General features: G+C 42.5%; 1 protein-coding gene across 3 annotated transcripts in view; it reads left to right on the top strand.

The window, feature by feature from the left end:
* UBXN2B (UBX domain protein 2B) overlaps positions 1–22014 on the top strand; it is a 60109-nt gene that overhangs the window by 22545 nt on the left and 15550 nt on the right. For all 3 annotated transcript variants that reach the window (XM_033933950.1, XM_033933948.1, XM_033933949.1), the window contains exon 4: positions 16310–16419. In XM_033933950.1, the coding sequence (XP_033789841.1) occupies positions 16310–16419 (110 nt within the window). The remainder of the gene's footprint in view (positions 1–16309; positions 16420–22014) is intronic.

The raw sequence follows: 22014 nt of genomic DNA, 5'->3' as shown, positions 1-22014 counted from the left end.
ACTCCCCATGTAAGCTGCCAGTCAAGGCAGTGCAAGAGACTTGCAGATCTACAGCAGCTTAAGACAGTGCATTCTGTCCCGCTTGAAGAGTGGAGTCAAGGTCACTATTCCATCTACTTTGTGGTTCTTTCGACCTATTCTTAACCTCAAACACGTCAACAAGGCACTCAAGGTGCACCATTTCTGTGTGGAGACCGTGAGGTCCGTCATTGCTTTGGTGCATCCTGGGGAGTTTCTCACAGCATTAGATTTGAAAGAAGCATACCTGCATATTCCCATCTGGCCACCTCATCAGCGTTTCCTCCGCTTTGCAGTACTAGGTGACCATTTTCAGTTCCAGGCCTTGCCCTTTATGCTCGCCATGGCTCCCTGAACATTGTCAAAGGTTATGGTGGTGGTGGTGGCCTTCCTTCGCAAGAAAGGAATCAGAATGCATCCTTACCTAGACGACTGGTTGATTCAGGTCTGAAGGCCATGAACAGAATGGTCAACCTTCGTTTCCTCGGCTGGGTCATAAATCTGGAGGAAAGCAGCAAAATTTCTTCCCAGTCCCTGAAATATTTAAGGGTGCAATTCAACATATGCCTTGGGGAGGTTTTCCTGCCAAATGATAGGTAGCTAAAGCTTTGCTCTTAGCTGTCCTCTCTGCTTCAGCTTCTGGCTCCCAGAGCCTGGGATTATGTGCAAGTCTTTGGGACACTGGCATCTATGCTGAAGGTTGTACCATGGGCACAATTTCACATGAGGGCCTTGCAGATGTCCCTGCTTAGTCCGTGGTCCGTGCTTTCAGAGAACTACAAGAGGAGACTGCCATGGTTGGTGGTGGCTACAGTCGGACAACTTGGGCAAGGGAGTTCCCTTGTCAATGCCAGATTGGCTAGTGGTTGTCACAGATGCCAGTCTAGCAGGCTGGGGTGCCCACTGCAGGGACAGGACAGCGCAGGACCTTTGGTCAACCACAGAGGTGTTGTGGTTGATCAGCCGCTTGAAGCTGAGGGCTATTTGCAGAGCCCTGGAGGCTTTCCTGCTGTTAGGGGCAGAGCTGTCTGATTCTTTCGGACAATGCGACAACAGTGGCATATGTCAACAGGCAGGGGGCACCAAGAGTTCTTCTCTGCTGCGGGAATCACAACTCCTCTGTCAGTAGGCAGAAACCCAGCTGTCTACTTTTTCAGCCACACATATTGCAGAAAAGCTGAATGTTCAAACGGATTTCTTTAGCCAGCAATTATTAGATCCGGGAAAGTGGATGCTCTCGAGGGGGGCCTTTCAGTAAATTATTGAGCGCTGGGGGAGGCCAGGCATGGATCTAATGGCAATGGCATACAACGCAAAAGTTCTGTGGTTTTTTAGCAGAAGAAAAATTTGGGGGCAGAATCTTGAGAAACGCTGTTCCTGCCCTGACCAGTAGTGGTTCGTCTGTAAGTTTTCCCACCTTGACCCATGGTGAGTAGAATTCTCAAATGTAACAGCCGTCACCTGATGAGAATGGTGTTAGTTGGTCTGAGGATTTCATCCGGTTGCTAGTAGCTGACCCACTACCTCAGGCATTACGGGCTTTTGTGACAAGGGCTGGTAAGAACATAAGAATTGCCATACTGGGTCAAGCCCAGTATCCTGTTTCCAACAGTGGCCAAAGCAGGTCCCAAGCACCTAGCTAGATCCCAAATAGTAAAACAGATTTTTATTCTGCTTATCCTAGGAATAAGCAGTGGATTTCCCCAAGCCATCTCAATAATAGCCCGTGGACTTCTCTTTTAGGAAATTATCCAAACCTTTTTTTAAACTCCACTAAGCTGATTTCACGACATTCTCTGGCAACAAATTCTAGTATTTAATTACATGTTGTGTGAAGAAATATTTTCTTCGGTTTGTTTTAAATCTACTACTTAATAGCTTCATCGCATGTCCTTGTATTTTTGGAAAGAGTGAACACATCTACCCTTTCTACTCTACACTTCCCCCTCCCCATTCGCGGTTTCTCCAGTTGTGGTTTCATATAATTGCAATTTTTTCTGGGGAGGGGGAAAATTTAAAAAAGCAGTCTTAATTTTAAAATAACCCATATTTTTTCCTCCCTGCAGCCTTCCCATCCTTACCTGATGGTCTAGAGGGCTTTCGGGGCAGGAGCGATCTTCCTACGCTTCTGCCCCGTGCAGATCGCCATGAGGAAATGGCTGCTGTGAGTTTCCGTAGTCTCTCAAGACTACGTCGGGAACTCCCTACAGCCATTTCCTCATGGCAATCTGCACAGGGCAGGAGTGTAGGAAGATAGCTCCTGCCCCGAAAGCCCTCTAGACCACCAGGTAAGGCCGGGAAGGTGTCAGGGAGGTGGGGGTGGGTCAGAGCCGGATAATCACGGTTTTTTTGCCATTCGCAGTCCGGCTTTGCCCGTATCCCCCGCGAATGACGAGGGAGAAGTGTACTCATTATTTTATAGACCTCTATCATATCACCCCTGAACCGTCTCTTCTCCAAGCTGAAAAGCCCTAGCCGTTTTAGCCTCTCCTCATAGGGAAGTCGTCCCATCCCTTTTATCATTTTTGTCACCCTTCTCTGTACCTTTTCTAATTCTGCTTTATCTTTTTTGAGATAAGGCAACCAGAACTGCACACAGTATTCGAGGTGTGGCTGTACCATAGATCGATACAAGGGCATTATAACATTTTCATCTTTGTTTCCCATTCCTTTCCTGATAATTCTTAACATTCTATTTGCTTTCTTAGCAGCCGCCACACAATGAGCTGGTTCTAATGAAGGATTCCTCCTCTTTTGGAGTTACGGCCTGGTTCTTGAGAGGGTGTGTTTGAAGAAAGGTTTTTCAGAAGAAGTGATTTCTACACTGCTGCAGGCCAGGAAGAGGTCCATGCCAGTATATGCTAGTATATGCCAGAGGTCCATGTCCGCAGTATATGCCAGGGTGTGGAGGACTTTTGAGGCCTGGTGCTCAAAGAGAGCAGTTAAGCTTTTAGGGGCCTCCTTGTCTCATATTCTCACCTTTTTGCAGGACGGTTTAAAAAGAGGTTTGGTCTGCAGTTCTTTGAAGGTCAGGTAACTGCCTTATTGTGTTTTGGGGGATGCATCCAGGGTTCTTGTTGGCGCACCCGGATGTAGTGCGCTTCCTAAGGGGAGTACAGCATCTTTGACCTCCTCGATGGGCACTTTGTCTTCCATGGAGCCTTAATCTAGTGCTTTGAGCAATGCAGTGCCTTCCTTTTGAGCCTTTGGGTCAGGTCACTTGGAAGGATCTTACTTTGAAGACAGTGTTTCAGATAGCTGTTACCTGGCCAAGAGGGCATTGGAGTTGCAAGTGCTCTCCTGTCGGCACCCCTTTCTTCAGTTTTATTTTTCAGCCCAAGGTAGTCTCATATTTTTATTTGAATCAGCTGATTTTCTTGCCATCTTTTCACAGGGAAGATTACTTGGAGATTTTCTGGATTTTGCGATTTCTGGATGAGTGCTGTGTTTTGGTCAATTACTTAGAGGTCACCAATGAATTCCGACACTCAGATCATTTGTTTATGGTGTTCACGGGACACAAGAAGGGTGATCAAGTGAGGTAGCTTAGGGATTCCATCTTGTCTCCTTATGTGTTAAGGGGATGCTCCTTACCCTTGACAGTTAAACCTCACTCTACCAGGGCACATGCGGTGAAATCTCAGACAGTGTCAGTTGAGGACATTGCCAGTTAGCAACTTGGTCCTTGCTGCACACCTTTTCAAAGCATTACCAGATTGATGTCAGCTAGGAGGGACTCGGCCTTCAGGGCCTCAGTTCTAGTAGCTGGGGTTTCTGGGGCCCTCCCACAAGTCTTTGGATTGATCTGTGGGTCGCAATGGAAGGATAAATTAGGTTATACCTGATAATTTTTTTTCCCATTAGTCCCAACAGATCAATCCAGAGGCACACCCTGTTGTGAGTTCTCTGATTTTAGTGAGGTAACAGCGAACAGTTGTCCTCACAAATTGGTTGGAGTTGCAAAGAGAAGTAAAAACAAAAAAGTAGCATAATCCAGGGTTTAGGCAGTTTAGCTTTTCTGCATCTCTAGTCTGGTCAGTCTGGTGGCCATAATATTCCTTTAGGGGGACGCATGGGCTAGCACATTCCTTTTTTTCCCCCCTTCTTCAGTTTCAGTGGCAGAAGTTTTACTGTCTCACATTATGTGTACTTCTCTGCTATGTAGAATACTGGAAGTAAGGCTGCTGCACAGAGGGCTATAAGGGCAGAGCTCAGGCATTCGCTCTGTTTCCACCTGCTGGTAGATGGACACAACCCACAAGTTTCTGGATTGATCTGTTGGGACTATTGGAAATAAAATTATTGGTAAGACCTAATTTATTCCTGTCTGTACCCTTCTCCTCTACTGCCAGATCTCAAGACTGTTCCTTCTACTTTGCTGCACCGTTCGTCTGGAACAAACTGCCTGACTTGGTATGTCAGGCTCTGTCTCTGACAGTATTCAAATCCATGAAAAAAAAACCCCCAAAAAAACTTTTTTGAAGATGCTTTTAAGTCCTAAGTCCAACCCACTTGTAAAGCACCCATATCTGTTTGTCATTCCCCCTTTAGTTCCCTTTAGTTCCCTTATCATTCCCTTGTAGATTCCTACCTGAGCAGCATATATGGACTCACCCTTTTGTCCTGTTTGTCTGTCATTGTAAGTTCTTTTGAGCAAGGACTCTTTCTTGCATATTTTATGTGCAGTGCTGCGTGTGTCTAGTAGCTCTATAGCAGAGGTGTCCAAAAGGTCGATCGCGATCAACCAGTAGATCGCGAAGGCAACGCGAGTTGATCGCAGAGCCCATCCCTGGCTCCATGATAGACTCACATTGCCTTCAAATTCTACCTGCTTCCCGACGCTGTAAAGAGGACGCAGAAGTGCCGGGCCGACCAGCCTTCCCCATTCTTTGCCTGGCTGGCCCAGAACTTCCTCTCCAACGTTAGGGGAAGGCTGGTCGGCCTGGCGCTTCTGCATCCTCTTTTTGGCATCAGGGAGATCTCAGAATTTGGCGGCAGTGGCTTGGGGTGCTGTTCCCCAAGAGTGGTGGCTTGGGGGAGGGCAGGGAGAAAGAAAGACAAAGAAAGAAAGGGGGCAGGCAGGGAGACAGAAAGAAAAAAGAGAAACAGAAAATAAGGAGGCATGGAGAGAGACGGGCAGAAAGGGCATGGAGAGAGAGACAGAAAGAAAGAAAGGGGCATGGAGAGAGAAAGACGGAAAGAAAGGGGCAGGGAGACAGAAAGAAAGACAGATAGAAAGAAAGGGGGCAGGGAGAAAGAAAGAAAGGGGAGGGGAGGGGGCAGGGAGAGAGGAAGAAAAAGTTGGGGGAGGGATTGAGGTCTAGAGGAGAGGAAGCATACAGGAGGCTGAAAGAAGGGAAGAAATATTGGATGCACAGTCAGAAGAAGAAAGTGCAACCAGAGACTCATGAAATCACCAGACAACAAAGGTAGGAAAAATGATTTTTCAATTTAGTGATCAAAATGTGTCCATACTGAGAATTTATATCTGCTGTCTATATTTTTCACTATGAACACCCTTTTACTAAACCGCAATAGCGGTTTTTAGCGCAGGGAGCCTATGAGCATCAAGAGCAGCGCAGGGCATTCAGCGCAATGATAATTAACATTTTCTCTGCATAGTGTGCTTTTGTGTTTTTTTAAATTTTATTGTTGATAGATCATTTTGACTTGGTCATTTTAAAAGTTGCTCACAAGCCCAAAAAGTGTTCACTCCTGCTCTATAGAAATGATAAATAGTAGTAGCAAATGCAAAGTTGTGCATGTGAGAAAGAGGAACCTGAACTATAGCTATGTGATTTACGGTTCCACGTTGGGAGTCAATGCCCAGGAAAAGGATCTAGGTGTCATCATTGAAGTTACATTGAAACCCTCTGCTCAGTGTGCAACATAGAAACATGACGGCAGATAAAGGCCAAATGGCCCATCTGGTCTGCCCATCCGCAGTAACCATTATCTCTTTCTCTCTACTAGAGATCCCACGTGCCTATCCCAGGCCCTCATGAATTCAGACACAGTCTCTGTTTCCACCACCTCTTCCGGGAGACTGTTCCACGCATCTACCACCTTTTCTGTAAAAAAATATTTCCTCAGATTACGCCAGAACCTATCACCTCTTAACTTCATCCTATGCCCTCGCATTGCAGAGTTTCCTTTCAAATGAAAGAGACTCGACTCATGCACATTTATATTACTTAGGTATTTAAACATCTCTATCGCTCCATAGTGCAGTCACACCTCGAATACTGTGTGCAATTCTGGTCGTCACAACTCAAAAAGGATATAGCAGAATTAGAAAAGGTACAGAGAAGGGTGAGCATTTTATTTATTAATTTATTCATTCATTCATCCAAGTTGATATGGGGACATATTAATACCATATTGGATTCATCGATTTCATTAACCTATGATGTAGTTATCTGTGGGACACTTTTGCATATTACATCCCCATTTGATAGATATAAATGCTGGCTTTTCCTAATCATAACCGGGATAGCCATGCAAATGGTAACTCGCAATTGGAAAATTGGGATTACCTTAGTTTTACCTTTTGGTGGGCGACTATATGTTTATGCTACAAGTATGAAAACATGAACGCTGACATGTTGGGATATAATAAGTTATTTGGATTAGTTTGGGGTCCATTGACGTCTTTTGTTACTTCGTTATAGTTGTCTCTTACCTTAATTTCCTCTAGATTATACACACATCCAGAGAAGGGGGGTTATCTCCTTTATTTTAGTACTTGATTGAATGTACTGGATGGGGGGGGTAATTCATTTTGTATTGTTACTGTTGGTTTGTAAGTGCTGATTATGATTATTAATGTATATACAATTTTATGCACTTTTTAATAGCCTTGAAAACTTGATAAAAATTCATTTTAAAAAAACCGGCTAGATTACCATCGGTAGGAGATTTCCAGGTTCGGCAGACAAGGTGAGCCGGAACAAACATTACATGGAATTTCCTTTCATTTAGAGAAGCCAGCAGAAGTTACCCTGGATTCAATATGGGACTTGGTTTCCAAACTAGAAGACTCTTTGTCTAAACAGATTAAAGAAGGTGAAAAGAACTTAAAAACTCAGAAACAAGAAATAGAGGAAAATAGACAAGAAATTTCCAATGTTAAAATTAATGTAGGAGATATTGAAAAAGAAGTGACCACGATTAAACAAGTTCAATTAACAATAATAAAAGATAATCAGTTTATCAGAAGGAAATTAGAGACAATGGAAAATAGTTATAGAGCTAATAACTTACGCTTGCTAAACTTTCCAAAAGTTCCCTCTATAAGTCCAAGGGAAATGGTGAAAAGGTACTTCATGGAGATTTTGAAAATTCCTGAGTACTCAATATCTCCCTAGTAAAGTATTGCAACAGCAAGCAGAAGATCAGAATCAGGAGCAGGACCTTCAATTAGATTTGACAGCAATTTTGGAAGTATCTGATAAGGATTTGGCTAAACCAGCTACTCTTCTATTATCTATGGCATTATTGCCAGATAAAGAATGGATACTAAAAATGTTCTTCAAAAATAAAGATAAGGAGTTTCTAGGTTTGAAAATCCAAGTTTTCCCAGATGTTAGTAAAGAAACTCAAAACCGCAGACGACAATTTCTTTTATTGAAACCAGATGTCACTCAGTTGGGTGGTATTTTTTTCTTACGTTTCCCATGTAAGTGCATTGTAAGGTATTGAGATAATAAATATGTCTTTTTTGAACCGGCCCAACTTACAACCTTCCTGACACTGAAACGTCTGGAAAAGGAAGGAACATCAATTAGTTAATTAGAGTTTAGCTCCTCGAACCAGTCATAGATACCTTGTTTATGCCTATATATCTATTGAATTTCTTTAATGTTCACTCATAAAATTCTTGGATCGAAACGTGGACTTGAGATTGTTTGAAGTAAAATTATTCTTGTAGGAAAATTATTTTTTTTCTATTTTCTTTTTCTTTTAATGTTATGTTAACAAACAATCTTTCTGTACAAAATGTTCGATTTTGATAAATGTAAAATTGATAAATAAATAAAGGGAAAAAAACCATTATTCATTCATTCATTCGATTTTTTTTAGCCCATCCTTCCAAGGGAGCTCAGAATGGGTTACATATCGGGTACTCAGGCATTTTCCCTATCTGTCCTGGCAGGCTCACAGTCTGTCTAATGTAACTGGGGCAGTGAATGATTAAGTGACTTGCCCAGGGTCACAAGGAGCAGCACAGCCATTTAATCTTATCTCTGTTCATTCTGGCTTGATGTATAATAGTATGGCCCTATTAGTATTCTCTATTCCTTCTTACATGGAACTTCTATCCTTAAGGATTCCACTGTTTGTCTGTTTCTTCTTTAACATATAGCACCCCCATCAATTTTATCCACTCTATCTTTGCAATATAATTTATAATCTGGTAATAGTTTTCCATTGGTTATCTTCCTTCTATCAGGTCTCCAAGTTGCCTATTACATCTACTTCATTTAGTGTTATATATTCTTGACGACTCTTCTTTTTTAGGCTTCTAGCAGTAGTATATAGACATTTCAAACTGTGCTTTTTGTTTGTATTCACAAACTACTTAGCAGGTGACAAGGATAATTTGTTTTCTTTACTGTGTTTAAAAAGCTCCTGACTTCTTTGCCTTTATTACAAGCTCTCTAACAGAAGGCCCCAGCGTTGCTGTTTTGATAGTATCCTTCAAAGATACCTCACCCTGAACCATGCGCTCCTGAGCAACTGTTGGCTTTGCTCCAGTTTTAGTTTAAAAGCTATTCTATCTTTTTTTAAATGTTAGCATCAGAACCTGATTCCATTTCAATTACAGCGGAGCTTAGATGCCCTCCTCCTCCTTTCTTCTTTTACTCCTTTACTACTGCTTTTCCCTTTTTCTTTTTCCTCTGCTTCTCAGTCGTCTTCCCTCTTACAGCCTACACCTGAGCTGCTAATTTCACTTCTTCTTTGGTTGATAGTGCCTGGGATCTGTGCCGCTGCAGTGAGATGGCCTATTTTCATATTTTTTCAATTAATGGTCACGCACTAATTTTGCCATGGCCATTAAAAAAGATTATCATGCGAGGTGGTACGGGTTCATGCGCTAGTCTCTCTCCTATCTGGTTTTCTCCCACTCATTGACAGGTAATGTATACTTTTATGCTGCTAAATGGTTCACATGTATGTATTTCTTTAATATTTTAACTGCTATATTGAGAGTTGCTTATTTGTTCTGTTTTATTGCACATTCTGAAGAACACAAAGAAGTCAATATTCAAAAGTTATGGGTGAGCATATGGTATGAAAATTGCCTAGTCTTCCTCTTTATCTGGGTGGAATTAAGCACATGTATTTTTACTTACATGAAAATGAGCCAGGTTAAAAGAGAGAGGAAAAGTACACGTGATGACTGTATTTTCAAATTACCCTGCTTGCTTTCTGGTAAATTTTTTACACCAACTCTCAAGCTTTGCCCATATTGGGCCATTTTCTATGAAACCTAAAAAATCAGCACTAAAAAGAACATAGTACAATTCTTTAAAATGCCTCTGTAGGTAAGCGCAGTTTATAGAATCACACTTAGGGCTCCTTTTACTAAGGTGCACTAGCGTTTATAGCGCAAGCAGCAGATTAGCACGCGCTAACCCCGTGCTACGTGGCTAGAACTAACGCCAGCTCAATGCTGGTGTTAGCGTCTAGCACTCACAGCATTGTAGCGCGCACTATTCTGCATCTTAATGCCCTAATGCAGCTTAGTAAAAGGAGCCCTTAGTATCCATACCCACAACTAATATTTAGGTGCACCCATTTAGGCCAATGAAAACTAGGCCTAAATACCCATGCCTAAGATGTATGCAAATTGGGCATATTCTGTTACAGTGCATCAAACGCAGGGGTGCCCACACCTTCTTGGCTTGCAAGCTACTTTTAAAATGACCAAGTCAAAAAGATCTACCAACAATAAAATTTTTAAAAAACACAAAGCACACCGTACGCAGAGAAAATGTTAATTATCATTTATATTTGGGGTTTTTTCCAAAGAGATCAAGGCAGATGACTTTAAAATATGCAATGTCACTTCAGTAACAACTATACAAAAATACCCCCTTCCCTTTTACTAAACTGCGATAGAGGATTTTAGCACAGGGAGCTGCACTGAATGCCTCGTGATGTTCCCTACGCTCATAGGCTTCCTGCGCTGAAAACTGCTATTGCGGTTTAGTAAAAGGGGGCCGTAGTGCAAAATATAGACAGCAGATATAAATTCGGACACATTTTGATCACTACATTTAAAATAAAATCATTTTTCCTACCTTTGCTGTCTGGTGATTTCATGAGTCTCTGGTTGCACTTCCTTCTTCTGACTGTAAATCCAATATTTCTTTCTTTCTGCCTCCAGACTTCATTCCATTCCCCAACCAACATCTTTCTCTGTCCCTCCATGAGTCCAACTTTTTTTTTCCTCTCTCCCTGCCCCTCCCCTTTCTTTATTTTTTCTCTCTCTCTCTCTGCCCTCTTTCTTTCTTTCTTTCTCTCTCAGCCCTCTTTCTTTCTCTCTCTCTCTCTGCTCCCTTTCTTTCTTTCTCCCTGCCCCCTCCCCTTTCTTTCTTTTTTTAATTTTTATTTTAACAAGTTTTATTGAATTTTCACAATGGCAAATGTACCAGATAGCCAAATCCCAGTCCCAAAACATAAACAATCATACTGGTATTCTTCAATATAAGGCCATACTATCCAACCCAAAATTTCCCCTTCCCTCTCTTTCTTTCTTTTTCTTTCTCCCTGCCCCCTTTCTTTCTCTCTCTCCCTGCCCCCCTTTCTTTCTGTCTGTCTTTCTCCCTGCCCCCTCCCAAGCCACCACCGCCAATTTCTCCCTGCTTTCCCGACACCGGGCCCACAGCCATCCCTCCCCCAACATCAATTCTGATGTCGGAGAGGAAGTTCTGGCCCAGAACTTCCTTTCTGACATCAGAATTGACGGGGAGGTGGGAGGGAGGAAGGCTGTGAGCCTGGCGCTTGTATGCGCCTGGCCTGATGTCTTGGAAGCATCTACTTGGTCGATCGCGATCGACCTTTTGGGCACCCTTGATCTAAAATGTTAGGAACTCCCATGACCTGCCCATGCCTCCTTTTGAGATCCATGTACTAGAATTTATGTGCACCATTTTATAGATTACTAGTCTTTAAGCACGTTACATTAACGGGTGCTAGAATAGATGTGTTTGTCTGTCTGTGTTTCTTTCTCTCTCTCTCCTTGTCCACTGTCTGTGTCCTTCTATCTTCCCCCCTCCCCAAGCAAAACTGTCTGCCCCCAGCACACCCCTCCACCCAAAGCAGCCTCCTTTCCCTCTCCCTGACTGTCTATCCGTGGCCCCCTTCTGTATTCACCCCAGAGCAAAGCTGTTTGCCCCCAGCACAGACCTCCCCCCAAAGCAGCCCCCTTTCCCTAACTGTCTCTCCATGGCCATTTCTGTCTTCCCTTAGTGCCCTCAGTGCCCCCAGTGCCTCCTTCCTGTGTCCTTAGTGCCCTTTCCTATGTCTTTAGTGCCCCCAGTGCCTCCTTCCAATGCCCCCCTCAATGCCTTTTAGACTTTGTTCCACCCATACCCTCCCCCCAAAGCCAGCCTGCCTGCCTCCCATCCCCCTGTGCAGTAGAACCTTTAATTTCTACCCCCCCCATTCTCCCATACAGTAGAATTCGGCATTTGCAGCATGTTTCTATCTACCCCCCACCCCCCCCCCCCACTACCGCTACCATGCAGCTGACCCCACTGACCCTCCCATCGTGAGACGAACACAAACCTCCGGCCTGCAGCAGCTCCACAGCACTCTACTGTCCTGATTTCCTCGGCAGTGAAAATCAAGACAGTAGAAGGCTGGAAGCAGAATGTTTAGAGTGCTGTGGAGCTGCTGCAGGCCGGAGGTTTGTGTTCATCTCGCGGTGGGAGGGTTGGATGGTAGGCTCAACCCGTCGGCCCTGGGGGTCCGCCCGCAGGCACGAATGGTAGCCGTGTAGACACCTCCTTGGGCAGCAAGGTTCGGACGCGCACCGCCACGCGCACGGGGCTCTCGTCGACCCGGGGCTTCTGCGCCATCGACAGAGGGAAAGAGGCGCAAGCCGCGCATTCAAGGAAAGCACGACCGCTTCATCTTGTTTCTTCGGCAGCCGCCGCCTCCCCCGGAGCGACTCCGACCTCTACCGGGCCCTCCAGTAGCTCACACTTCCACATCCATGCCCTCCCAGCAGGGAATTTTGAAAGCAGCGGCGCGAGGTGGAGAGCAGGGAGGCTGTGGTGACGTAATACGCGCGCATGCGCACTCGTGCTGCCACGACAGATCAGGGAACACGCAACGTGAGTGCGCATGCGCGCTTAGCTTTTTATTATTATTGATGCATAGAAAGCTGTGTGTGTAACTTCTAAGTAGTGCCAATTAATGAGTTATTAATAGCTAATTATCAGCACTGATTAGTTTTTAAACAAGTTGTGCATGCAAATCAGCAATGCATACAGATTTGTGCAGTCAACTTTGATTGTACTATACAGAAACAGGTCCACAAAAAAAAGAGATCAAAAACGTCAGTTTGAGAGTATATTCTACTTTTTCTGCTCTGAATGAGCTTAATTTTCACACTTAGCTCTTATTTCCAGTCTAGAACCCTGTAAAGGGATTTATTGTTTGTGTTTGGACTCATGATGAAGGTTTTTGCTGAAACACTGCCAGTATTGTCCCATTTCTACTTAATAAAGAGCTTATTCTCCTCTATCCCATTTGCATGCCTTGTTTGCTTCTGCTTTGTTTGACTATACAGAATCAGGCCCATTTTGCATACCACCTGAATTTTCAAAGAGAAAGTCTGTGAAGTATTTTCCTTATCAAAATCCACTTGCAGTTCAGTGGGTACTTTGTGCCCAAAAGATTTCAAAACTGCTTTTAAAAGTATCTGATTTTAAAACTGCTTTTAAAATTAGTACTTTTAAATCCAAATTTATATAAATTAAAATGCATTACTTCATACTTTAACCTTGTGCTAATGCTGTTCTAACTTGTGTATTTTCTGTTTTCTCTTTTATTTTTGCTGCATTGAGCCATGCTATTGATTATATAGTCAAGGCTAATTGTTCATTTCAAGAGCAGTAGTTTGTCTCAAGGCCGTTGAGTTGGTAATCCCTTTGTAGCTCAGCTGATATTAGTCAGTGTCCTTGAACCATTCCATCTTTCTGGGGAATTTGAGAAAGTGCAAAACCAACAAAAAACAGTGTTCATTTGCACTATCCCTTCTCCCTTGTTTTACAATATTATTGCACTTTCTATCTGCTTTTTTTGCTTTTAAGATACTGACTTATTACACTGTAGTATAATGATCTGTTAAGATGCAAAACATAAATTGTTTTTATACAATCCAGCTCTATTCCTGAACAAGTGGGTTTTGCATCTATAGTCGCTAGACAGCTTGTAGGTAGCATCATTTACATAACGTTTTCAGTCCCTCCCCTCCTACCTCAGGACTGCCCCCAGGATTCCAGGTGCATTCCTATAAGCTTGACAGTAGGAGTTTGTCTCATCTGCTCATGTTTATTTTTATTTAAACGCAGTCATTTTGGTCACGCTTTGCAACTTTGCGTGCTGCGAGTACAGCTCTCACTGCGGAAGATCACAGACTTTGTTGAAAATCTGTTTTCAAGGGGTTGGCTGCCTGGTAATGCACCCTCTGGATAGCCTGCACTTTTTAAATCAGGGCTTAGGGACTGTTCCCTGGAGAGTGGGCTTGAGCGCAGGCTGCGTAGCTCCATGGAAGCATGTCCAGGATCAGGGCCGACTGCATTCTTCCATCAGGTCCACTCTGCACCTGAAGCACTGCTCACTCTGCACTGCTCTCTCTACTTTTATATTATTATTTTAAGCTTGTGTTTTAAGTTGTTTTTAGACTGTTGTTTTTACCTTGCTCTTAATCTTTCTCTCCAGATCTTCCTAAGGCTCCTTGGGGCCTGTTTTTGGACTCCGCCCCCTGTCATCCTCATATGCTCACGCAGGGCCTGATTTGCAGTTCAGGATCCAGATCGTTTTGGTCTTATAGCCTGGTTATTGAGTACGTGACTTTAGTCTGAAGAGGCTATTCTTCTGTCGTGATTGCTACTCGTCTCCTCAACAAGAAGAAGTTAACTGTGGCTGCCTATGTGAAAGCTTAGAGATGATGATCAAAAAAGTCACTACATATAAAAAATATATATAATCGGCATGGATTTCAATTCAATATTAATCAGTTTGCATATCCGAATAGAACTCTGCTCAGAGACATGAAGGCTAATCTCTCCGCCTCACCACCCAATCATTGCAGTGTTCAATGCAAAGTTACTCCAGGTTGCATACGTTTGTTATTACATTGCTAGCCACTACAGCTATGCCAGAGCTTCTTTCAAGTAATTTAATAATTCAAAAGGTGTTAGAACTTAGCTTTGAATAAATGGCTGGTTCCGACGTGCCACGTTTCGGTACTGCTTCAGGGAACCGACAAACAATTACGATTTAAAGCTGGAGGTGAAGTCTCTAGAACAAAGAACGAATTATATGTTAAAAATCATTAAGTTTAATTTAACAATCATCTTAAAAAAACTCTGACTTTATTTTATAGAGACTACATGGCTCAATCTAAAGGAAATGACCTGTTTCAATTGTTTATGGTTCTTATGCCTTTCATATTATGAGCAGATTAGACTTATTTGTCGGGGAGTGTCCCTGTACCTCTTTCTTTTCTCTATGTCCTCTACATGTCTTATTGTCTGCTTTTGCACGCACTGGAGTCCTGGGGGCAGTCCTAAAGTAGGAGAGGAAGGACCAAAAATAATATGCAAATGATGCTACCTACAAGCTGTCTAGCGACTACAGATGCATAACTCACTTGTCCAGGAATAGTTTGGATTTACAAGAAAGAAGATTAGCAAAGATAAGAACCTAGTCTTTTGTTTTCTTTAACTTTATTAAGAGGCATATTTGTTAAGCTGCCTGAACTGTTAATGAGGTAATTAATTAGGACTGTTGGATGATTAAAATGTTTAGTCATGATCAATCTCAAATTTTAAAAAAAATTAACTGTACCTCTGACCCCCCCCCCCCCTTCTCCCAGAGGTCTGACATCTCTCTGCTTCCCTCTACTCTTCTGGCCGTTATTCTTGGCATGAGTCATGGGCAGCATCTACAATACAAGGAGGCTTCCTAGGCCAACCCTGGGAGCCTTCCTGCTACCTCTGATGTAACTTCCTATTTCCAAGAGAGTGGGATGTGGCTGTAGGAAGGCTATCGGGGCAAGCGGAGGAAGTATGCTTGCATTGCAGATACTGCCTATGACCCAGGCAAGTTTAGAAAACAGCCAGAGAGGGAGAACTGCCGGACAGCCGAGAGGGTGGCGGGGGAAGTTGAAGGAGGAGGTGCTGGACCCGTCTTTTGATTAATCACGATCACAATTTTTAATTACATAGAAAATTTAATTAGCATACATTGGTAGTTTGATGAATCGCTTATTTAGTTTTGCTAAGCGAGGTACAAAATTGATAAAAGTATAAACATATATTTAAACATACAATTTAAAATTTAAAATAATGGGTTAGACAAATAGACTTACAGACCGACTAATACAGAAGGTAAGAGGGAAGTACAGAGGAGAACCATATATGGAGAAAACGATAGGGAGGGAAAAGTGCAATCAAAGAAGAAAACTAATATAAGATTTAGGCATAATTTAAAGATTAAAAGCGTCTTTAAAAAGAAAACTTTTTAAATTACTTTTAAAACGACTCAAGTTGTTTTCCTCTCTTAAATGCTGAGGCTGCGGTGCCATCACTGAAAATATATTATGTTGTCGTGTTCCAATAACTTTCAAAGAGGGGACTACTATGAGCTTTTGATTAGTAGACCGGAGAGAACGCGAAGTGCTGTACGCAAATTGAGGTTCATTAGTAGAAAGGGTTTTGAATACTAAAAGTAAACCTTTGAAGGTAATACAGTGGTTAATTGGGAGCCAGTGGGATTTAATCAGAAAATAATGTTAAATTGGGTGGAGAAGGCTAGTGAATCTGTGGGGATTATGCCTTACAATTAACATGGAAATAGTTAGTACATGTTAACTATTAATGTGACAATGCCACCTTAGTAAGTATAGTTAGCTCCATTGTGCTATCTGAATGTAAGTAATATACAGAAATAATATTTCTCCTTCATTGGTGAATGGGAAACCTCAAAGGTTTTGCGGTTACCATATATTTATAATATGTCTTTATATTAGCCTATTTTCTTCCAATAGGTTCAAATTGTTCTTAAGCTTTGGAAAAATGGTTTCAGTCTAGATGATGGAGAGTTGAGATCTTACACAGACCCAAGGAATTCTCAATTTCTGGAATCCATTAAAAGAGGGTAAGCTTATGGAAAGTTGCAGACAGTTATTGAGATTGTTTTGATAACTGCCATTTACATATTTTGCTATATGGTGTTTGCTATAAATATTTCACTGGCTACAATATTAGAAACAATCTCAAATATCTTCAGAATATGTTGTGCTTTATACTTGCAGACTTTTGTTTTTTACATTGATATTCCTCTGTACTGGATACCATCCTTTTCCTGCTTCTAGTCATCCTCTGCTGCCCCCACCTCTCTTGCTGCCTGTAGTCCTGTCCCTTTCTGCCTCTGAATGGTGCCTTCTGGCTGGCTGTAGCTCTGCCCACTACTACTACTATTAACTACTATATAACATTTCTGTAGCGCTGAAAGGCGTACACAGTGCTGTACATTTGACATGTAACAGATGGTCCCTGCTCTGAAGAGCTTGCAAACTACTTTGGAGAGACAGACAGGACATATAGGGGTAGGGGAGTTCCTTGCAGAGAGAATGATAGGAAAGATATAGGTAATTTTACGGTGAATGGGAGTCAAAAGCAGCCTCAAAAAAGTGGGCTTTTAGCTTGGATTTGAATAATGTAAGAGATGGAACCTCACATAATGACTCGGGCAGTCTTTTCTATGCATATGACTCCCTAGCTGCCAGGATCATGTCTCTGAGAAGAGGGTTATTGAACTACCATAAGCCTGATGAAACCAAAAGGGTTGGAAGGAAGTTGGCATCTTAAGTGGAGAATAAATTTTGACGATCTGCTTGGCCAAACCGACTATCCCATCTGGAATGATTCTCTAAACAATAGTGGCATGTGAAAGTGTGAATTGAGGACCAGGTGGCTGCTTTACAGATGTCCTTGATGGGAGTGGAACTTAAATGAGCTACTGAAGTCGCCATTGCTTGAACTTTATGTGCAGTAACACAGCTTTCAAGAGTCAGCCCAGCCCAAGCATAGCAAAAGGAGATAACAGTCCACCAGCCATGAGGAGATAGTTCTCCTGGTGAAAGGATTTCCTAGTCTGTTAAGATCAAATGACAGGAACAGTTGAGTGGAAATTTCATGAAGTTTTGTCTGATCCAAGTAGTAAGCTAGAGCACGTTTACAGTCCAATGTGTGGAGTGCAGCTTCACCAAGGTGAGAATGTGATCTTAGAAAGAAGGCAGGGGGAACTATAGACTGGTTCAGATGAAATTCCAAGACGACCTTTGAGAGGAAAGAATATACAGGTAGGGTTATACTACCATACCCCGGGACAGAATGAGCAGACAGATGAAGAAATGTTTTCAGAGATTAAGAAAACTGGCAAATTGAGCAACAGTATAATAATGGGTGATTTCAATTTTTCGTGGGAGTTGACTAGGTTCCTGTTTCTATATTTAGAGGTATGTCACTGTTTATAATAAACCGTGATTTCAATTACCCCAACATTGACTAGACAAATATTACATCAGGGAGTGCTAAGGAGGTAAAATTCCTAGGTGCCATAAATGACTGCTTCTTGGAACAACTGGTTCAGGAACTGAAAATAAGGGGGAGCTATTTTAGCTTTTAGATTTCATTCCTTAAAATAGCTGGAGGTTGTATAGTCAGATAACTTCACCTATTCCATACAGCAAAGTTACTCACCTGTAGCAGGTGTTCTCTGAGGATAGCAGGCATATATTCTCACAACCCTCCCACCTCCCCTAGTTGGCTTCTCAGCTATCTTAGTGAACTGCAGGTCCTATGAAGTGACGTTGGACGGGAAGGCACCAGCATGCACATGGTAATAATAAACTTTATTTTTGTATATCGCCATACCAATGAGTTCTAGGCAGTTCACATCAACAAAAAGCTGGACAGTCAGCAAATCATATACATGTCATAAATACCATACTAAACAATCAAGATATACATTTATCAAACAAATAGGTTTTCAATACTTGTCTAAAAGAATGATAAGATTGAGCTTGAGGAATTAGAGTGCTCCACCATGTATTCATTTTACTAGCCTGGAATGCAAACGTTTGATCAAAAAATCTTGTATAACGACAAGATTTGGGTGATGGATAGATGGATAGATATGGGATGTCTTAAAGTTTTAACATAATAATATACTTTTTGACTATGGATGATGTCACCCATATATGAGAGTACATGCTTGCTGTCCTGAGAACACCTGCTACAGTGAGTATGGGATAGGTGAAGTTATCTGACTATACAACCTCCAGGTATTTTAAGGAATGAAATCTTCATAAAACACAAAATTTCAAATTACTGTAATCTTTTTTTTTTTTTTTGGGGGGACGGGGACGGGGGAGGGTTGCCTAGTGTTTTCTTAAGTCCCAGGTTCAGGCCTAGGAGGCAATGGGAAGTAAAATAATGAGACAATAGCCAGGAATGATTTTGAAAAAGTATATTATATACTGTATATACAAATAGGCTTAATACAGATGTACAGAAAAAAAATTTGGTTACAGACCTGCTTTTGTGTTTGTATAAGGAACAAATATACCTGCCTGAAAATGGCTGATCTGGATCTGGGGAGCAGGAAGGATATTTATGAATGGATGTCCTGTGTGTCTGAATGAGTACATGTGAAAGTGTGAAGTGGAGGAGAAGTGTAAGGGTTTTAGTTATCTCTATAGATTTGAATTTGAATGATGCATGTGTCTGAATGGGTGGGTTTGTAGAAACGAGATAGAAGAGACCCAGGGGGCTGAAGCCAGTCTCTTGAATTTCTAGTATTGTTCAGTATCTTTCTGCATCACAATTTGGTATTTGTTTGAAAAAGTGGCCCTCAATTGACAAGGAGGTGTGACCCTTATGGATAGAGCCATCCTGTCTGAGTTTTTGTTATACCTAAGCACCTGTCTTTATCATTTTGTTTGAAAGCATTGGGCTTTAAGATATGTAAAATAGGGGCCATTCAGTCTCTCTTCAGACATTCCCAAGTGTCTGATTGGTTAATATAATATCCCATAAGCCTTTGCTGACATTCTGGATATGCCAACACAATGTAATGCTGAATGTTAATGCTGACAACTGCCTGTTCTCATATCCGTAATATGAACCAGACTGATTGATAGAAATCTAAATCCATTTTCATAATTTATTACACTTCTATCTTGTTGTTTGGACTTCAACCAGCTGACCTCAGTGATTGTTTCCCCTTTATTGATAGGGTGCAACATTTATTACTAACTTCCATATATATTGAAAAAATATGGATAGAGCATGAAATATATGTACATTTTCTTCCAGATTCTATATGTTGCCCAAATTTGGGTGCCAGTATTTGGGCAACAATCCAGGATGTGCACTTAACTAAATTGGCTAATGAGTCAATTAGTGCCAATAATTGAGTGCTAATTGTCACTAAAACTCATTTATTTGACAAATTCGTTTAAACTTCCTCAAACAATTTCCTCTATGTCTACATGCATGCGCTTGCCTTCTGATATATATACCGTATTTTCATGCATATAACGCGCATACGTGTATAACACGCATACGCGTATAGCGCGGGAACAAAGCATTTCTGTAAAAAATTTTTATATAGCACGCACACGCGTATACCGCGCATGCTGCTAAAACCTCTTCCGCCACCCCCGCTTACTTCCTCTTCTGGCCTGCGAACCAGCATCCTCCCCCCCGCGATCCTACATCCCCCCCAGCACCGCAAAGACATCGCTTACCTGATTGGGCACCGGCACCAGTACCAATGCACAGGACGTGCCAGTGCCAGTGCCCGAAGATCCTCCCTCGCCTGGGCTGGGCTGGGCGGTGCGAAGGAGATCCTCCCTCTTCCCTGTGCTGGGCTGGGCTGGGCTTTGAGCATTTGCGCATACTCAAAGTCTTCTGGTCTCGCTCTCTCCGAGATTCTCAGATTCAGAATCTCAGAGAGAGCGAGACCAGAAGGCTTTGAGCATGCTCAAAGCCCAGCCCAGCCCAGCACAGGGAAGAGGGAGGATCTTCGGGCACTGGCACGTCCTGTGCATTGGTGCTGGTGCCGGTGCCCAATCGGGTAAGCGATGTCTTTGTGGTGCTGGGGGGGGATGTAGGATCGTGGGGGAGGGGGGGTGACGCGAGCGGGGGGGGAGGATGCCGGTTCGCAGGGGGGATGCCGGATCGCAATGAAAAAAAAAATTGTATAACGCGCTCACACATATAACACGCATGGTTATGCTCGGTTTGTAAAATCGTGTATAACGCGCGCGTTATATGTGTGAAAATACGGTAATTATGTTTCACGCCTGTTTGTTTACTCCTGCTTCATGTTCATGATGTAACTTCGCTGCATTCCTGCAGCCTTTCATGTTGTAACCATCTTGAACTGAAAGGTATGACGGGATATAAATAAAGCTATTATTATTATCTTGCTGTGTGCTAATCTATAACAAGGTTTCCTTAAATCCTATAGTGCACGTCCCAAAAGGGAGTATGGCCATGGGAGGTGCATGGGCAGGCCAGGAGCATTTCTAAAATTGCACAAAGTGTTCTACAACACTGGGTATGTGCACCCAAATTGGCACCTGGAATTACACTTTGTTTCAGTAGACGTAAGTCTTGGCACTCAAATTTGGATGCCAAAATTGGCACTTAATGCTATTCTGTTATGTGTGCTTATTTTGAGTTCCCATTATAGAATAGCATTAAGTGCTGATTTTTTTTGGCACCTATTTTTGTGCGCCATTTACTGAATCTAGCTCTTTAAGTACAGAATTGCAGTTAAAAAAAAAATGCAGTGGAATTTGAACTCATTTGTTTTGAACTCTGAACAATTCTAATTAAAGAATCCCTCTTCTCTGAATTGCTCCCCTACCCCCACCCCACCTTCAAAAAAGCAAGCAAATGGGAATCCTGACATACAGACCCTTAGGTTAGAATTTTTGTATTATTATTACTTTTTCAAGATCTGCCCTGATTCCATGGCGGCTTACAAAACTCTGATGCATTTCCTTTCCTATTCGATTAAGCCCCTACCTTGCTTATTGTTGACAGGATGACTCAGTGCATATCTCTTACCTGAAATGCAGCAGCTTTCCTTGTAAAACTATAAACTGACGTTTACTTCTGGCAGAAGATTCCAAAAGGTTAGTGCTAGTAGAGAATAGAGCACAGTTGTTATAGGTTGTTGAAATGTTATTGTTTTAATTACGAGGACCTTGCAGGGCAATATTCAGCTAGCAACAGTCAATGTTTGTTTAAACGCTGACCACACTCACTAAATTAGCCCCAAATATTCAGTGCCAGCCCCTCTCTGGGTTCTAGCATTGACTATCCACATATTTGGCGGCACCTGGAAGTTACACAAGTATGGTGCTTTACCCAAATAGCTAACCAGGTGTAGTTAGGACAGCATTATATGCAATTCAGTATGCCCAGTTAGTTATCAAGGCACTGGCATCTGTAGTGCTCAGATAACTTCTGACTCCACCCTTATTCTGTCCTAGTCCGTCCTGGCGCCCTTCCTCCCAAACATGCTCCTTACCCCATCTGCCGGTTGTGTGACTGAAAGAAATCTCCCGCCTCTTGCCTGGGCTGGGCCTTGAGCATCTGCGCATGCTCAAGGCCTTCTGGCTCTCGTTCTCTCCGAGATCTCGAGATCTGTGTTTCAAGTTCATGCTAATAA

Source organism: Geotrypetes seraphini, chromosome 2, assembly GCF_902459505.1.
Source record: "Geotrypetes seraphini chromosome 2, aGeoSer1.1, whole genome shotgun sequence".
NCBI lineage: Eukaryota > Metazoa > Chordata > Amphibia > Gymnophiona > Dermophiidae > Geotrypetes > Geotrypetes seraphini.
This window is presented reverse-complemented; position numbering and strand designations above follow the sequence as displayed.